We start from the raw sequence: 20,482 nt of genomic DNA, 5'->3' as shown, positions 1-20,482 counted from the left end.
TTTTCACTAGATTCAGTGTTGAAAGGCCATGAGGCTGCAGCTGCGGTAGCTTCTTGCTACCATGAGAGGACAGCCTGTCTGAGATTGGAGCCAACTCTGAAAAACCAGAGCAGAGAGATGGAGAGAGAGACTGATCCCAGTGACATAGTTTTATCCCCTACATCAAGCTATGCCTGAAGTCGGCCCTGAAATGGCCTTTCTTTCTGTTACAAAGGGTAACAAACTGTTCCCAACCAAAATAGTCCTAACATATACAAGTCTTTTTTGTCATCTTTTTTAACTTCCTTGTCTTTCCAGATACAGTCTCACACACTCTTAGAGCTCTCTTAGAATCTTCTACTCAGTGCTGGAACCTGGTCGAACCAAGGCTGAATCTCTTCAACAGCATCCCTAACTGATGCAACACTGTCCCAGACTCTCCGAAGCAACAGGAGGGAAAGAGAGGTCAGTGGGAGGACCAAGCTGCACATCTTCTTCTTAGTCAGGCAAAGGTGCGTTTAGGATCCGAGGCCAAATTGATACTCACTGGGAAGGTGGCTGGAACCAAAGGCTCTCAGAAGGACCCAAGTCAAAACTGTCAGGAGGAACGTATGCAGAAAATCTGTGTGAGTTGTACCTCTGTAGTGCAAGCGCTAGGGGAAGAGGGGGTAGCCATAGGAGATAAGCCAGAGAGTACAGTGCCAAAAATGGTAAGATGCAAAAGGGGCAGTATTTAGATACCGTCTCCAAAGAGTCAGTATTTAGATATCTGTCATAACAGAAGGTATTCAATATCCAAGAAAGAATTTGAAATAGCACCAAACATTTTAAAAGTTATTTTCTTTTAATCCCTCCTCCACTCACCCTGCCTAAATGATCATGAAGATGAGGGGCAGAGGAGGAAGTTAAACACAGTTAAAGCACAGAGAGTCTTCTCTTTTATCATCTCCAAACTATGAATCAGGCCCATGCTGAGGGAGAAAGATGATTTGCTTGAATGAGAAACTGAAGTTTTAATTTGAATTGGACTTTTTAACATACCTGAATGTGTGGCGGCTCCTATACCTCAACCAGACTGAGAAGCTATGGGATCTGCCAAGGGGTGGGGAAGGGAGAATTCTCTAGGGTATGTTTGAAGAGAGTGTTGGAAAGAAAAAACAAAGCTGTTCCTGATTGCACCCTACCAAATTAAGCCAATTCAACAAATAGGTTATGCTATAGGTTGCTCTGTGGTGTTATTCCCTAGACTTATCTTGAGGTAGACCATAAGAAACAGCACTATGCAACTCTCTGTAAGGACCCTTCAGGAAATATCTCTATAATCTTAGTATCAGGGATAGTTCTTTTTTTCTGGGCCAAATGATGTGCTGTTATCCAAGTGGTATACCAAGTAAAATTGAGAGGATCAGTGAGAAAGGTCTATTCTTTGTTTTTTTTTTTTTTTTTTTTTGCGGTATGCGGGCCTCTCACTGTTGTGGCCTCTCCCGTTGTGGAACACAGGCTCCGGACGCGCAGGCTCAGCGGCCATGGCTCATGGGCCCAGCCGCTCCGCGGCATGTGGGATGTTCCCAGACCGGGGCACGAACCCGTGTCCCCTGCATCGGCAGGCGGACTCTCAACCACTGCGCCACCAGGGAAGCCCCAAGGTCTATTCTTTAGGGAGTATTTTTATCACTGACATTGTTTACAATTGCTGACACATGGTGATAATAAGAAGTAGATCAACTTTTAGCCTAGTTTATTGTAGTTTATACATTTTCTACAGAAAATGCACCTCCTTATTGCCTCCACCCATTGATGGACTGCTTCATCTGTTTCTATCCTAAGAACACTGTAAGTCATGTTTTACAGATGAGTTTTCCATCTTTTTCAGTTTCTAGAAAGTGAGGACTCAAACTGATATATCTCCTCCCCTGTCTGCCAGCATATTTCTATACTAGGTCTGAGTCCTGGGCTTAAGTTTACATCATCATATACTTTTGTTTCATTTTTGTCCATCTCTCTTTTATTTTTAAACCTACCTCTAATTAAATTGTCTTTGCGTGCATATTTTTGTAAGCTCTTTAAATCCTTTTTCCAGCAAGATATATAAGCAATGTAATAAACAGAAAGAATGATTTTAAATGCACATACTGAATTACCTACCCCACATGTGTAGCATCCCACGCGCAGTTCATTCTAGACACATCATTTTTCCCATTTCAAAATGCAGTAAATGACCCCTAGAATGCTATTTCTGGTTTCCTTAGGAAACAGCACCATGTGGCATAACTCACCTACCCCAGTAGTGTGATCTCCCTTTGGTCCTGTGTAGGAGGTAGGAGTTTCTCCCCTCCTCCTGTGCCAGCTGCTCCGGTTCCTTCTCTCCTGAGTAAATGCACATTCATCTTGTTCGAAAGTACACTCTCCAGGTGGAGTTGGAAGCTTCTCTGCAAGGAAACAGCAGGTGATGCAATTGCTGAGGCTCTTTCAATGAATATGTATTCCAAGGCTCACTGGAAGCACGTGCTGCACGTATGGGTGTCGCCTGGCCACATGCCCCACATGAAGAGGCAGCCCCCCTCACCAGAAGCCCACCTAAGCCACGCTGGCGCTTCCAGCTAGAGGCTGGACTCCACCCTAGGTTCTGCCAGAGAGGCAGAGAACAATCAGAAATCTAGATCCAAAAGTATGGGAATACTTTGAGAAAGAAACTTTCTCTGACTTGTGAATTTATTTGTGTGAATGAGCTTATAAAGCTCTGAAAACTGGAGGTATGTTGCCTCTATGGAAACATAAAAATAATAAAACGGCATGCAGGAGCATTCTTCAGAAATCCAGAATGAGTGAAGGGGATCCTCAGAGCAACTCTATAGCTGCTTTGGAGGAGGGGGAGAATGTGAAAGAATTAAATGTGATTTTGGAGACATAGCTTAATATGTGAGGAGCAGGTTACTGAATTTTTCTGTGCCTCAGCATTCTTATTTGTAATGTGGGAATATTAGTGGTATCCACCTCAGGGGGTTGTGAGGATTAAATAAGATGATGTATGTAAAATATTTAGAACATGAAGTTCTCAATAAATATTAGCTAAATATAAATTAGAACTTGGTGTTTTGCTGCCTGGAGGTTTATTTTCCATTTCCAAAAACAAATGTTTATGTCTTTGGGTGCTATCTTCAATAACTGTAATAATGATTATTATTAGAGTGGTGTCACCTCCCAACTTCCTGGGGACTTCTTTGGTTGTACCTCCCTACCTCTAGATTCTCTAATAAATAGCTTATCTTTTCCATCTCTTGCATGATAATTATTTTACTTCATTTTATTTTATATACACTACAAGCTAATGAAGGCTCATTCCCTTTTCTATGTCTTGAGTGTAGAGATTTTTATCTTGTTTTATGTTGTTCTTGCAATGCCACACAAATCGACTACAAACAAATTATCTTTTAATTAAATAAACACGGAGATTATTCTCTGGTGCCAAATTGATGCCACAATTTGCCTGTTTGTTAAAGAAATGGATACCCTGAGACTTAGGATGCAGTGGTAATTAGTAGATAGAAACCAATGATTTGGGTTGAGGTATGCACAATTTTCTCATTAGACATAAGGTCCAACACACAGCCACAATATTTGTCACTATCATCAATGCTTGCTCCATTGCTCCACTGTCATTTAATTCACTTGGAAAATATTTATTTATTATCATTTAGATATGATATGTTTACCTAGTCTATGTATAATAATTTCACCAATATTTCTTGAAAACCTGCATGCGTATGAGGCAACAACAATAATAATAACAAAAGGAATTATAATAGAAGGTATTTGTTTTTAAAGCACTGTTTTGTGCCAGGTCCTACACTAGGGAATTTAAGTGTATTATCCCCACTTTTCAGGTAGGTATTACCACCTCTCTTATAGATGAAGATACAGGGGTCAAGTCATATGTACAAAGTCACACATTGCATTCAAGGCATCATTTCTAAATGAGAGAGGCACTTCTGACAAGAAAGGCAAAGGACAGACTAGCACAGATTAAATGTACGTGGTATGTTCTTAGAGAAACAGGACATGCCATGAAATGGCCAGGGAGACAAAAGAAAGCTGAAATGACCGCCGTCTTACCTGGAGACGAGCAGCTTCCCAATTCTATTGTGATGTCATCCAGGGCTACAAGTCCACAGTCCCAAAAACTTTTGCACAGGCTCATGAAAACCACCTGCAATTCAGAAAAGTAAAACTGTGAGTTCTGTCAACCAAAAATTGGAAACACTTACGACCTGGGATGTACTTGACACAACAGATGTGCAGAAGCAAACTACAGGCACCTCTTCATTGTCTGTGAACCACAGATCACAGTGGCATGAGTAATGGTTAACCATTTATATATGACCCTGGGACTACTTCTCTTATTTTTTTCAGTAGAATCAAGCTCACAATGATATGTTGTGTACACTAATGCTGAACTTAGTTTACATTCTTTAAAACACTGGGAGAGGAAAGCAAGAAGTTAACTAGGTGGCAGAGGAAAACCAGTCAACTTTTAAATATTTTCCCCAGATAATCCACAAAGCGCGTACAGGGTGGATGGCAGTCCAAGCTTTTTTACAAACATTTCCAGTGTAAACACACTATTGATTCTTTGGAATTGACTTTCTGGCAATGTGCTTCATTCATAGAGTGAACAAAGTCCCAGTGATTTGCTATCTGGAGACCCAAGTTCCATTTCCAAAGTAAAGATCTATGTCCTTGAGTGTTATCACTAATAAAAGCCCTAAATGCAGTTATTTTATCAGGCCAAACATTTTTACTGTTGTATGTGAAGGAAAAATAAATCTCTACTATAAATTATTAAATTTATTGTGCCAAAGACAGAGAGAAAAGTCTTGGATTTCTTTCCATTAAGCCAATTTAAAAGTCTCCTTTTCATGTATAGGATGAGCAAAGAGCGCTTTTCAAAACATTTATACTAGATTTTCACTGTACTTTGCAGTTTACAAAGCTGCTTCACAGGTATAACCTAATGCTTAATGAGCACAAGGTCATTCAGTCCATGGTCAATCCTTCAAATACAAATCTTAATTCAAAAAAGACAAAGAGATATTACAGAAAGTACAACCCAAATTATGAATAATGAGAACATTTGATTCTTTTTAGGTTCTAATATACAGTATGCTATGTCTTCAATTTATCTGTGTTATCAATAGGATCTAACTGCTCTTTGATGATCAGAGCCACCAGAATATAGAATTTATTTAAAAAGAAACTGAAAAATCTCATGACAGTTTATCACTATGCAAAATATAAAATGTCTTAGGCCAATATCTTCAGAATAACTCCTAATCGTAAGATGTGTGAAAGTTTACTTGGACTGTATTCATATTACTTTAAATTATAAAAAGGATAGTTTGGAGATGTGATAATATATAACTATATGTATTTACAAGGAACAAAATAAAAGGGGCGTTTTGGGTTTTTTAATTTAACTTCCATTAATTTTCTTATCTTTATAAATTCTAGACATGATCTGACTATGTAAAATATTTTACTTGTAGGATTTATGCGTGGGAACTTGTTCCCCATTTGCAAAGCAGAGGTCTATGGCATCAGCCCTGAGTACAGTTACATTTTATCAGCAATTCTTCCTGTTCTATGGGAAGGAGTAGTAATCTGTCTCGTAATTTACTGAATTAATAGTGCTGCCCCTAGAAAAGATTTGGCTTTCTTTTCCTTTCGCTTCTTTAAAGTCTGTTTTTGACATGAATGGTGAAAAAGTACTTTTTCAAAATGATTCTGTGGTAGTGAAATGATTCACCATGTAAAGTATTACCTAAATAAGACTCAAACATTTGGCAGGTAAACATATCTTAAAGAGGAGAAATGTAAACATACTTTCACATGTTTACTACAGCATTATTTTATAATGACCATAAAACCAAGCAAGCAAGGAAGCAAACAAATGAAAGAACCCAAGATTTCAAAAACAGAGGAAATACACAAATCATGGTGCTACAATCTAAGAAATAGGCAATCATTCACTCTGACAGCTTGTGAATATTATTTAGTAGTAGAGAAATATATTCCTTTCATAATGTTAAGTGAAAAAAAGCTGGTTATAATAGATAAAATAAAGCAAAATAAAATAAGGTAAATTATATCGAACTCATCTAAAAATACATAGAAAAAAACCTTGAAAATTTACCAAATGTATAACAGTTTTGTTAGGTTCATGAAATTACGGGTATTGAATAGAATTTCATTTTCTAAACATTCTTTAATTTTGCTATATTTATAATTGAGAGAAAAGAAGAAGGAATCAAAATATCTATAATGAAGATGTGGAATAATGAGTTACTGTTTTTCAGATTGGCACTGTTTATTATAGTAGCCACGAGGACATGTGGCTATTTAAATGAAAACTAAATAAAATTTAAAATTCATTTCCTTAGGTGCACTAATCACATTTCAAGTGCGTAACAGCCACATAGAGCCAGTGATCAAGTGAGCTGGTTATGGAAGATATGTAACATTTCCTCATTGCAGAATGTTCCACTGGATAGAGCTTCCTGGCTCCTTTTGGACATTCCAAACAAATCTGTGAACTGCCACAGTGGGTTAAGTGAAATGCTAAAGATGTTCTGGACAACAGCAGGCCATTAGGTTATTCCTATCTTAGAACTCTTTCTACACTTAGAATACCGGCCAGACCACATGTTGTTCTGATAAAAGAGCCACAAAGTCAGTCAGCTATGTACTAGATTGAAACTATGGCCTCAAACCTCAGATCTGTTTGGCAGTTGTCTATCAGCATGCCAACACACAAAAGAAACGTGACAAGATCAGCTTGTTTGGTCTAACACATTGGATTTCCACTCTGCTATAAATAATGCTGATAACGTCGTCTCCTATTCTTGTGCCGCCATCTTGCATTTTGAGGGCCTCTTGAGGTGGAGAGGTTATTTTAGGGTAGTTGGTGACTGGGTAAGCTGAGGATTGGGCCTGGCTGACACAGGCGAAGAGAAAGCCAAACATTTTGGTCTGTTCTTAAGAACTCTCTCCCTGGGTCCCATTAAGAATGTGACAAGAAGGAAATTGTCCATAGTCTAAATTCTTAAGGGGATTAACCTCTTGTTTATTTATAGATTTTTTTTTTAAAAAACAGTGTTTATTTCATTTTTGGCAGTATTTCAAAGTAAACAGAATATCTCTAAAGACTGGGAAAAAAATCTTAGGCAACTTGAATAGATACTAATATCTATTTAAGAGGGGAGAAGAGGGACAAAGTAAATTGCTGTCCCTTAGACAGTGTTCTTGATTTTATGCAAATCTCTTAAAAGTTAGGGCAAATTAGATTTGTGTAAATGAATTTGTTTCAGTGCACTAAAGGTTCCAGTCCTTAGGGACCAGTGATACTTAAAATTTTTTTTGATAGAGAATATTAATTGTTGAGAAAACTTAGCTAGACTAACTTTGGAAATACAAATAGGCAGTGAATGGAGAGAGTGATAAATACATATTTGCAAACAAATAATTTTAAATATAGTCAAGTAAGGATCAAAAACATGATTTAACTTACTTCTTATCATATTAAAATTAGACATTGCACATGCTCATTTATCTACAGCAGGGTGTTCTGATCTCAGCCCTATTGACATTTGGGGCCAGATAATTGTTTGTTGTAGGGGACTGCCCTGTGCATTGCAGGATGTTAAGCATTCCTGGTCTCTACTCACTAGATATCAATATCACCCCCAAGTTATAACAATCAAAAATGTCTCCAGACACTGCCAAATGTCCCTTTGGGGAGGGGCGCCAGGGCAAAATCTTTTCTGGCTGAGAACCACCAGTCAAAGGTGGTAGAAAACTGCTATGTGGATTATCAAACCCCACTTGCTAAATTTCTATTACGTGTAGTCCCTATGTGAGGAACTTTCAGATCTGTTACCTCCTTTTTGGATTCTCTGTCAATTTCAACCTGTTAATTCTTCCCAGGCAGAGCAGGACAGTTGTTTACATGTTAAAAGCAGGCTAGATTGAATTAGTTTTCTTCGCCTCTGCACATCACCAGGTGGTAGTTCTAAGAAGCAATGAAATACCCTCAAGCTCTGGAAAGAAAAGGCAAAGGAGCAAAAAAGCAAGGGAGATGGACTGACACTCCAGCTGAATAATCATCCTGGAGATGATCAGGGGTTCACTCTTCCAATTTCCTTCTTCAGAAAACTGCAAATTGTCAAAGGGCAATGGAGTATCTTCTTTGTTTTCACTTGCCTCCCTTTCAAAAAAGAATGATCTACTCCCTCAAAATAACATAATGACAGGGAGCAAATCCTAAGGGTAACTGAGAAAACTTTCCTCATAGTATACAAATTTTAATTCTCTCCTAAAGTTTTTCCCTCCCAGGGGGTGGGGACAGTGGGGTGGAGAGAGAGTCTGTACAGAAACGCAGCCACAAGGCTGGGTTACTCAGAGGGGCTAGACTGCCCCTAAACCTGTAAAAGTCCAGAAAAGTTCTTGATTAAAGCATGCAGGAAAGAAAAAACATTAGGGTTACTAATTATAACTTTATGAAGTGTCATAGTTTAAGTGGTACCCAACACAATGAATAGGGCTTTGCTGAGGGAGGGAAGTAATGAAAGCTTTTGCAGGGAACCACAAACCTTTGTTGTGTAGTTAAAAAAGCATCGTTGGTATTAAAGAGCTCAACACTGGCTGAACTGACTGGTTTTTCACTGACTTTTAAAGTAGTTTCATGGCCTTCCAGAGAGACATCGCTGGCCAGGTTGTTGGGTTAATCCACCACCTACTTTACCAATTGAAGAGCCCCAGTTGGGCCTATAATTAGTATGTGAATGATAGTTTCCAGAAATGGCCTCCTATCTTCACATAGAAACATTTCAATCCTATGCCAACAACACCATAAATTACCCATGTTCGAAAACAAACCTAGTTACGTTCTTGTTATAAGCAGTGGACCTCAACAATTTACCAGAGGGTTTGATTCTGGGTTAAATTTAACTTCTATTCTGACGAGGTTTGAAATCTTCTGGAATCATCTGCACAGATAAATTTGGATATGGCGACTGCAGAGCTGGTGGAATAATTACTCACAAAATTACTATAATCCAGTCAGTGGAATTCCAGAGCCCTTCATTAAGATGCTTTTGACACAATTGCAGGATATACTATACTATGTAATGCAACTGCATTCATTTAACTGTTTGACAATAAGTTGTTAAGAGAATTAAAAAAGAAAACATAAAGCAAAACAAAAATTCTGACATTAGACACTTGGCTAAAAGGGTGGAATTTTCACAAATCCCTAAAGACAGGCTGAGTGGAGCTTTATCTAGAAAAATGAGTATAAGACTTTAGTATTTTTAGAATTCCAGCCATGTTTGGGGAAATAGTTGCTAAACCGTAACAGCATGCCTCCTGCAGATACTATATTTGGTCTTCAGATCCCACAAAAGGCAGAATGACCATGTGTTTTTAAATAAGTCTTTAGCTGACCAACACTTTTTTCTTAAAAGATCCATCTGTTTTGTTTCTTCTTTTCTTAAAGACCCATCTGATTAAATTCAGCTCTTGGCTTTCACAAGCAACAAAGAGTGAACAGCTTCCAGCTTTACCCAGCATGAGTCCGTCTGCTTGTAAGAGCCTTCCATTTTAGGGTAGAGGGCACCCTGTGGTAGATTTGCAGATCAGCAGCAAACTTTTTCATTGTTATTTGTGTGGTAAATACCCAGATCTCTCAACTCACTGATTTCAGAAATCTGCATTATTTTCAAATCATTTGGTCACTGAAAAGGAAAAGGAGTTTCCAGAAGAGACCTCAGAATCAGATATTTTTTTAGAATGAGGAAAAGGCCCAGAGACCCTATGATATGAGCTCAAGGTCATATAACAGCTAGCTGTAGACCCGGCCATGAAACATGACACTCCGAATATCTGATAGAACATAGTTCATTATACCAATCTGCTCATTTTCTCCTTTTTGCTTTAGGTATTTTAGAATATGATTCTGAAAGGCTTGAAACTCCCCAAGTAATAGCAGAGGACAAGTATGTCTTTGACCTGTATTTATATTACAACTAGCTTCCTGTCATTTTGCCTTATGTATGTTTATAAAGAGTTCTCCATCACCTGGCACCAGAACCTGAATCTTACATAGATCGTGACTGAATTTCAGGGCTGGTGAGTGTTGAAACCTCTCCTCGCAGGCAGTAACCCCGCCTCTCCACAGCAGGTGTTCCCTAACTTCACTGATGTCCTTCTCTCTCTTAGCCGATGACCTTATGTCTGCTCCACACGGAAAATTTAGCCCATAGGAAAGAATCCCCTCAACTCCCCACATCCACACCTTCAATCTTATCTTCATTTGCACCCATTTTCACTTCCTTTCCTTTGTTTTGGGAGTGAGGTCTGTCTGACTCCAAACTTCATGCTCTCTTCTTTGTGGGACATAGATCCTGCACAATCCTGTACAATTAGTATTGAGGGTCTAAATGGAAAATAAACATGAAAAGCCTCTGAAAAAATGAACATTAGAACTAAAGGTGAGATGGTATCATTTTTAGAGTTTTAGGATCTAATCTCACACCCTAATAACGAGAACATTATTATATAAAATTTTCCTATAAGCCTTTCATCGTCACTAAAGGAAATAGGTGTGAATGCCTTCCTGGACATACAATGTGGTTCATCTCCGGCCCACCTCCCTTAGGGAGGACCCCTGGTCAAACACTTCCCTGAGCAATGTAATGTAATCATCAATTTAATTGTCATGCCCAAGGATGAACATCATAATACGGTCCTATTGTGACACGTGGATGGAGATATAAAACGTCAGTCCTACCAGGAGACTTGGAGAACACAATCAACTGCAAAAAAGGCGGAATCTACGTCTTTGTCTTGACTCTCAAGGGCTCACCCCTGCTCTGGATGAATTTCTCTGGGTCAGGAGAAGACAGTGACCTTAGCTAATAGCCAAACAGGAATAATGACTTCACTCTGCTCATGTATGAGACATAGAGACAGTGTGGGTCTTATTTTCATTAACTCCCAGGGCAAAGTGGAGATCCTGACTTGAGGCAGAGCTGTGGCTAAAAGCTTGTATAATGCTAAGCCCTTTTTAGCTGTGTTACAACTTATTTAATCAACCCCTACTGATGGATAATTGGGCAGTTTCCAATTTTGCAATATTACAAATACTGCTGTGATGAATATTGGTAGATAAACCTTTGTGCATAACCATGATTATTTCCTGATGATAAAATCCTAGAATTAGAATTATTATGTCAAAGGATATGCATGTTTGGGATCTTTCTTTTTGATACAGGTAATTGAATTGTCATCTAGTAATATTATATCAATTTACCTTCACGCTAGAGCTTATGAGAATCCTATTTCCTTGAATACTCACCTCTCCAGGGCAATGATTTATATATAATATACTTAAATATGTAATTATATATATATATAAATATTTAATAAATGAAATTTAAGTATATAAATAACTCCTATATTATATATACATCTATATATTTTTGGCCTAAAGTGAAAGATTTTTTAATTGATAAACTGAACAATATAGGCAGTATGAATGCAGCTATTAATACAAATATCATACTCCAGAGTATTATGTTTTAAAAATATCTTGATCCATTTGATAGACAAATGTGCTATTTTATTACTTTTTAAATTTCTTTGATTATAAATGAAGTTGGACATGTTTGTGCATTTATTTTCTAGTCATATTTCTTTTTTTCTGATTAGCCTATATATATTCATTGCCCACCTTCCTACTTCTTAGTTCATGTTTTGCTTATTGATATATTAAATTTAAAGCTTAAATGTATTAGGAGTTTGTCATATACGTTGCAAACTGTTTTTTCTGGCTTGACATTTGCCTTTCAGATATGTTTATTAGGCAATCTTTATTTGGAGAAAGACACTAAGGGAGAACTAAATGTCTTGGTTCAGAGACTGAGATGAAATAGGCAGGCCACAAATAGTAATGCGTCTTTGAGCATTGCCTACGTTCACATGTAAGCCAATGTTGAAGAGAAAATAGGAGCTCATGACCCTTCAGGGTGTGGTGGGAGATGCATAGGGAGGTAGTTTGTTGACCACCTGGAGAGAGACTTCTACTAGATGTAGGTACTGCAAAGACAGAGCACAGAATGCCCAGAGAAAGCCACACAAGGGAGGGAGAAAAAGGTGGGAATATCTATGCAAAAGGAAATAAGGTATTCTTCTGTGGGAGAAAGTAGCGAGTCTTTACTAATATGTGAATTGCCGATTTCCAAGTAAGTGAATTGAGCTTATACCTAGAGTGTCCAGCAAATACTTACCTGGTCTATGAGCTCAGGAAACCAGAGGATCACCAGAGAATCTCAAAGTGCAAATTAGTCAGTGTTGCCTCATCCAAAAAACCCGGGAAAAGATTCCCTATAAAGGCAGCCATCGTGAGACTGTGAAATACAAGATTAGGAATCTGGAAGTGTGGAGGGAGGTAGTGTTTTTAGGTTTATAAACAATCTTTGGAATACATTTTTGCTTAATTAAGCTTACTAATAAGACTATGGGGAAAGAATGTCCCAGATATCTCCATGGTGCTGAGAGAACAAACGTGGTAATCCAGCCATATTCTATGAAATTAATTCCTTGGGAAAGTCATGAAAGAATGCACTGACATAAACACCACACTCATGTAAGCTGTGTGTTAGCAACTACCAGTTGTGCTAATCAGTCTTTCCAGTCATTTCCCTATAAATTGACATGAAACACAGAAACCCAACAACAAATATCTGAAAGGAAATGAAAGAGAAGGAAAATCAGAGTATCTCAACTCTGCCTTATGCATATTTAAAGTAATTTAGAATTCCTGGACTGACAGCTGACACTGAGTTTTGCTTGGAAAAACTCAACAGTAGGCTCCTTTTCCATACTTAGCTCCTCTATCCAATTTCACATTAAGACATATTCCATTTGACAGTATAATTTTCCTGGCTCTGTGTATGGAACCACCCTAATCTGTTCTATAATGTGTTGATTATTGTGTCAGAAATTAATGATCTTGCAGTTTCTGCTTTGCACTCAGCTGCCCTGCTTTACTTATGCTGGAACGTTAATATCCTGGAGCAGCCATTTCCCAATGTTCTCAGACATCATGAAATGTGATAGGAAATTCACCTTTTCTCATGTATCTTATCTACACATTGGTTTTCTGATTCCTTAGTCCCTTTATAGCAGAGTGTCTTGTTATTAAATAGCCACCTATTTATAAAATCTCTCCAGAAACTTACTAGACCTGTTCTTCTATCCAAGCAAACTGCTAAGTGTTGTCTTTAAAAATTTTAGAACCCTAGATATTTTACAACTAGTTTCATTTTCATTATTAAAGGGCAAAGTGAAAAGCAGAAATCCAAATCACAGACAAATTTCATTCACTTTTTGCTAAAATGAGAAGATAATTGCGAGAGGAAATAAAGTAATAGAGAAAGCTATCCAAAGGACTGTGCTGCACAATATTAAAAGACAGTTCCTGACATTAAGATGTCTAAAAATATAATAAGAATTAGAAGAGACTGAGTGGACATCTTAAAACATGTTTTTATTTCATGGAGAGGTGACATGACATTCTGATTTGTGTCATTTCATGCCAGAGTCAAGACTTCAAGCCAAGTCTTCCTAGCCCTGACCTAGGATCTTTTATCATACAATCTCATCCCAACAAAACACAAATTAATGACTTATACAAGATTCAGAGAGGAAGGGGCTCTTGAGATGGACTTTGAGAGAAGGGTAGGATTTTCTCAGGTATGATGATTCCTGCAGCAAGATCAATGGGAAATATTTGCTGTTGATAAACCCTTGAGGGAGCAGTGGGGGAGGAAGGCAAGGATTTGAAGAAGGAGAAACTGCACTGGTTCCTAGACAGTAATTGAAGACATGTGTTCCAGGGAGTTTGAAGACTAAAGGAATGGAATAGGGTGGCAACTTAAATGGGTAAAAAGGTGAAAGGAAGGTTTGCTGTTCATTTGTATGACCAACATATGTTGGCAGCATGCAAAGGACTAATGGAAATTGAAAATTTATGAGAGAGGGAACAATTTATGAAATAAGGTCCCAGAGGAGGCAGGACGACGAAATCAAACGTATAGATGACCGGTTGGTTTTGACTGAGAAACCAACTGTCAGATTCAAAGAGAGGCAAGTGAGGATTCAGAGAGGAACAGAATTGAAGGGGCTTGTGTTCAATGTCTTCATTCTTTTGGCAGTTGAACCCATGAGGTCACATCCTAAGAATGAGGCAGGTAGGATCGAGTTGGAAACTTGCGAGTGAAAATGGATCTGAATATCTGGGGTGGGGAACAAGCGTGGAAGTCAGTGAGAGATGATCTGAATAAAAGGCTTTCCCAGCAGCATGGATCCCAGCAGCCTGGAGGGGACAGTGGCGATTAATCTCATTTTCTCCAGCTGTGCTGAGAAGCTTAGGGAAAAGAAGATGAAAATACCTGCTGAGGGTTCCCAGGGGTTAAGAGGACCAAGGTAGGAGAAGCCAGAAGGACCTGTGGGTGGGGAGACTATGATGTGGAAGTGGGTGCTCCATGGACCACAGCACAGAATGGAGGCTGGAGAAGCTGTGTTGGGGGACAGGAAAGGGATCAGGAAAATCAAGAGAGCTGGGAAAACCTCATATCAGTCTTTGGGAATAGGGAAATGGTGCGATGTAAGTTGTTCCAAAGAAAAGAGTTACAGCTTTTGGTTTTAATAAATATCATCATAAAAAGCCCCAAACCAGACTTGGCATATATGTGTTTATGTGCATCCTTGTATCCACTCCAGCAGGATGTTCCTGCTTTTAAGTGTTCACATTCAAATTCCTTGCAGGACCAATTGCACAGGTGCTACGTTATAAGAGATTATGGTTTATATGATTCAAAGGCAGAAACAGTTCACCTTCCTTCTTCCTTTGATGTATTTACATTGTTCTTCCTTGCCATCAACACATATTCGTTGAGAGTTCGGTTCTCTTTCCAACTATTTATTGAGTACCCACTCTGTTCCAGGAATTGTGTTCCAGGAAACTTACCAGAGTTTCTAACATGTTACTGTGCAGGGTGAATCTTCATGTGTGTATGTGGAAGTAGAGATCTAGCATACAAAACTTCCCCAACTCATTTGACCACAGAACCCCTTTTCAATGGAATAACTGAAGGGATTTGTACTCCACGGGACATACTCTGAGAAGTGCTGACATAAGGTTCTTGCCTGGTCAAAAAAAATGTATTTATATTTTTTTCAGACTGGCCAGATGGGGGTTTTCTCCATCTCCATAAATGACTTTTGAAGTTTGTTCTTTAATCTTACAACAGAATAAAGATGCAGACTTAGAAGGGTTTACCATGCAGACTTTAATGACTGCTGAGCTGATCATTAAGCCAGACCCAGATGAAAGAGAATGCCTGGTCATGCTCTCATTTATGGGACATTTAACATTTTTTCCAAAAGAAAGATTTGATGAACATGATATTGAGTTCCTCCCAGTGCCTCTAATTAACAGACCACTTAATGGTCTTTTGTTACAGGGAAAACTTGCTTCAAGTCAAAAGATATTGCGGGACCTGATATAGGTGCTATAGTGACCAAGCGTAATGTCAGCCCAAGGATTTGAACATAAGACATATGGGAACATATGTATATGTATAACTGATTCACTTTGTTATAAAGCAGAAACTAACACACCATTGTAAAGCAATTATGCTCCAATAAAGATGTTAAAAAAAAAATTCAGGGACCAAAAGCATGTTTACACTAGGCTCAAACATTTTTTTCATACATTAAAAGAACATCAAGCCATCCAAAAAAAAAAAAAAAAGGCTAATGTTTGCGCTTCATCATTACAGACTTTCTGACAGCGACTCTTTAGTCTCTCCTGACATTTAGCTTTCAAGAAAAGCACTTTGGAGTGAATTGTTCCCTCTCCGCATTACCATCTCTAGTGTGTGAAAGTCTCAAGGTAACTACTCTTGATTACCTGCTCTCTATTTAGTAACATGCTGAGGAAAAACAGATCAAGAAAACCATTTCATGATTCATGCCCTTACAAAATGTTTCTAAAACGTTAACAAATATATTGTCAGCAGTTCACGATTGTGTAAGTGCAGTAGTCTAGTACTATTAAAATAAAGATTTAACTCCGACCTGATTTTAATTTAAAGAATACTTCACAGCAAAAGTTCAGGGACAGAATTACCCAGGTACTGAAGAGATGTCACCTATGAAACCTTATAAGGATCAGGACCTAGGAAAAAAATTCTTTAGTCTCTTTGTCATTCTCTCTCCAGCTACATTAATGTCAGCTATGTGCCAGGTACTATGCTAAGGGTTTTACATGATGCACCGTAATCCTATGAGGCACGTACTACTAATACACTCATTTTGCATACGAAGAAAAGCAAGGCTCAGCAATATTCACATAACTAGCCCCAATTATAAAGGCGTAAGCGCCAGAGAGCCCACAGCCAAGTCTCTTGAGCATTATGCTGTACTTCCCTCTACCCCACAGATCTCCTTTGTCTGTGCTGAACCACCTTGAATTCTGACCCCCTCCTAGGAGCCAAAGTGATTTCTAAAATAGAACAACAGAGAGTTAATAATGAAGCCCTAGAGATTTTTTGAAGTCTTGAGTTAGGGCTGGCTTCCCCTTCTTATCTGATCCTACACTTTCCACATTAGCCAGGAGAGGGCTGGGGTGGGGGCATTAAGGTATGGTATAAAAAGCATGGATTCTGGATTGAATAAGACTTGGATTTACCTCTCTGCTCTGCCTCTTAATAGCTGCGTGCTGTTGAACGTCCTTAATGTTCTGCACAAGCTTTCTTTGTCTGTTAAATAGGGCTACACAGCTTTCCTTCCTAGCGTGCTGCGGCATCAAATGAAGTAATGCATGTTGAGTGCTTAGCACGGTGTCTGGCGTGTGGAAAGTGTTCAATAAAAGTTCCTGTTGCTGTTGGCAGCTGTGACATTACACAGCCATCCATATGGCTATTTTGTTAGAATGGTCTCTGGGAAATTCTTACCATTGCTATCATTCCTTAAGTAGAAATATATATTATAGTTTCCATCAAACATTAGACTGTATAGGGGAGAGAGCAGGGACTTGTTAATCGAATCAGCCCATTGTCCTTAAAATGGTCTGGGTAAGAACTAATATGGAAATAAAGGTAAAGAAACATCCAGAGTGGGAGGTACCCGGGAAGGCACAGGTGAGCTAGTGTGCAGGGATTAGGATTGAGGCAGGAGGAGAAACAAAGGGAAAGAGGCCGACAGTTTTGACTTTACAGTTCTGTCCAGGCTGCCCGTCACTCCACTCAGCTCTGATCTCACATGACAACTCACTGAGAGGTGAAAATAATGTTCATGAAAGCAGGCTATACTAAGAAGCAATGTGAAGGGAAGAGATTATTGTTACTATTTTGTGCAGCACAGATACTCAAACATATCTACCAAACATCTCCACCGGTGAAACTCACACCGGGATTAGGGTTAGGCCAGGTGTAGTCAAGATTCAAATACAAGGCTCCCAGCCAGGGAACAGGTGTGAAAAGGCAGTCATTTACTCTCGTTGAGTTGGGCCTTGACCACTCACACCTGACCGGCTTTAGGAATGGCGTGGCGAGGACGCAAAGCAGAGACAGGGAAGGGTCTTCCCCACAACAGTGACGCACATTCAGTGAGCTCTGAGTTTAGGCATTCATTGCTAGTAGAACATGACCTTGGGTTAGTCTAACTGTATTCTAGAATGCCAAGAGCACTAAAAGGAGATACTTTACCTCCCTTACGGGAATGCTGTGAGAATTAAATAAAATAACAGACGGTGCCTATGCCCCAAGACATATTGGGAGCCTCACTTTTTCCAGCTGCACAAGAACAGGCTTTCCCCAAGACTGGATGGAGACCTTGAGCACCCAAAGATACCTGCGGCAAAGGGCAGGCTTCAGACAGTCTACAGACCGTGGTTCAAACCCCAGCTCTGCCACTTACCATCCTCAGAAAGTCCACTCTTTCATTCTTTTACTTATTCCTTTTCATTGTTATATTTTTATGGGAAAAGAGAAATGGACAGTGAACAAGTAGACAAACAAATCAGAAAATTTCATATTGAGGTAAATGCTATGTGCAAAATAAAATAGGAAATATCATGGGGAATAACTTGGGGATGGGAAAAGCAGTTACAGACTGGGTGGTCAGGGAAGTTCCTTTCTAAGAGGAGACATTTGACTGGGACAGTAGAATGGGAACCGGGCTTGACGTAGGATAGATGGGGGCAGGGCATCGCAGGCAGAGGGGATGGCAAGTGCAATGGCCCTGGTGAAGGAAAGGCCTTGGGACTCAGGGGACAGAGAGAAGGCCGGTGGGACTATGAGGACTGTGTGACTATGTGATCATGGGCGGAGTGAAGGGAGACGAAGTCGGTGAAGGAGGTGGGGACCAGATCGTGCATGGCCTCATAAGCCCCAGGAGGGAATGGAGCTTTATTCTAAAGACCATAGGACAGTTTCATGCGGGAGAGTGGCCTGATCCTATTTCTGTTTCAAGATGATGATTCTGGTGGCTGCATGAGAGCGTAGAGAGAGCAAGGTGGAAGCAGAAAAACCAGATAGAAAGATATGAAGCAGTTTAGGTGGCTGGGGAGACACAAGTGGGCATATTCGAGATGTAGTTTTGAGGTATAACTGTTAAGGATTTTGTCTGGAATTTGAGGGACAGTGGCAATGCGACAGCAAGAATAGGACTATTTTAACTTTTTGAAACTTCAGTTTCTTCAACTGTAAACTTATAAACATGCAGCATGGTGAGTATAGTTAACAACACTGTACTGTGTATTTGAAAGTTGCTCAGGGAGTAGATCTTAAAAGTGCTCATCACAAGAAACAAAATTTGTAACTGTGTGAGGTGACAGAAGTAAAGTAAACATTGCGGTGATCATTTCATGGTATATACATATGCCAAATCATTATGTTGTACATCTCAAACTAATATAGTGTTATATGTCAATTATACCTCAATTAAGGAAAGAAACTAAGATTGCAAAGCCATTTCAGTAGTAGAGTGGAGATTTGAAGCCAGAGAGACTCCTGTCTCATTATCCCTAATCGCTGTGCTATCCCGTCTCCAAGACGACGCAGGAGAGGCCTAGGAGGCCCAGGGCACCCTAACCTATTCTGGGCAGTGAGCCAGAGGAGGGGTGTCTGTGGAAAGGACATTCAGCGGTGACTGAATTAACAAGAGTCTAGGCAGAGGAGATGTGTGCAAGGGCTCAAAGTGGGAGAGGGCAGCATGTTCCAGGAACTGAGTGCAATGGGATTAGAATGCAGGGAGAAGCGGCCAAGCTGGGGAGGGGATCGTGTCAGAGCATGAGAGCCTTTTCCCTCAGAGCAACGGGAAGCCAGGGGGTCACTGCATGGGAGGCTTCCTCATCATCACTCTGCCTCTGGGCAAAGCGCAGATTGGAGGTGGCAGGCATGGACTGCACGTGGGGTTGGCTCTTAATTTCAATTTTCAGAATCGGCTTAGAGAGCAACAGTTCTCATCTGAGGATTGCACGCACCTCTGGGGCCGTGTGGAAATAATTTGGGTTGTTGCTGTCACTGCAGATGTCAAAATCCCAACCGTGTGAGGCATGGCCCCTCACAAAGGCAGAACTGTCCTCTTCTAAATGCCAAGGGGGCCCATACTGGGAAATCCTGCCATTGGCAAGGCACTGAAGGCTTCACTGGAGGAATATAAGTGTTTTCAGCCATGACCGTGTAAAAGCAATTGTACAGCTGAGAGAACTGAGGGGTGAAGCGGGCAAGCAAGGTGAGGGGAAATAGAGGGGTGAAAATGCACTCACTGCACATAGTGGGATGTCAAGGGACACTACCTAAAGTTTATGGAACCAAAAATAGATGGCTAGGTGTATTAAAGTTACAAAGGGAACCAAGAGAAAAGTTAAAAATATAACTAAAAATTGTGAGGAGGAGAGAGAAAACAAAAGGAAATAGCGTAAATAAGCTAAATTTCTTGTCTTTCATAGCAGGGAGTCAGCAGATACTGCTAAGGTTAATGAAGCAAGCAATGAGGTGGAAATAGAATATTTAGAAGTATAGAGGAAGGTGTCAGAAAATCAGGAAAAACTCTTTAGAAAAAGAAGTAGAAGTGGAGTTTGAGTTCAGGGGTGCTTAAGGGAAACTCTGGCTTCTCATCTTGTCCCTTCTCTGAGATACTGTTTGTATGTTTGTTTCCACCTGTATGTGTTCCATAAGTCAGTGAACTTTAGTTTCCTGCCTTACTCAATGCTGCCTCTATGGATGTTAGATGGTTCTCTCACTCTCTGTGCTGGTTCTGTTTAGAAGGGACCCGCCAAAAACTACTGGCCACCTTCAGATACGTGTCCAGAGTTTCCTGGCATTGAACTGTACCTACCATCTCCTCACCTGCACTGGGGCCAAATCCCTGAATAGGC

General features: G+C 39.7%; 1 protein-coding gene across 3 annotated transcripts in view; it reads right to left on the bottom strand.

The window, feature by feature from the left end:
- The window catches only part of MAMDC2 (MAM domain containing 2), a 186,487-nt gene that overhangs the window by 32,954 nt on the left and 133,051 nt on the right, over positions 1-20,482 (bottom strand). For 2 of the 3 annotated variants that reach the window (XM_079926612.1, XM_079926613.1), the window contains exons 12-13: positions 4,093-4,186; positions 2,256-2,408 (exon numbers count right to left, since the gene is read on the bottom strand). In XM_079926612.1, coding sequence (XP_079782738.1) covers positions 2,256-2,408; positions 4,093-4,186 — 247 coding nt within the window. The remainder of the gene's footprint in view (positions 1-2,255; positions 2,409-4,092; positions 4,187-20,482) is intronic. The other variant, XM_079926614.1, reaches the window with a different exon arrangement.

Source organism: Stenella coeruleoalba (assembly GCF_951394435.1).
Source record: "Stenella coeruleoalba genome assembly, chromosome: 7".
Taxonomy (NCBI): Eukaryota; Metazoa; Chordata; class Mammalia; order Artiodactyla; family Delphinidae; genus Stenella; species Stenella coeruleoalba.
This window is presented reverse-complemented; position numbering and strand designations above follow the sequence as displayed.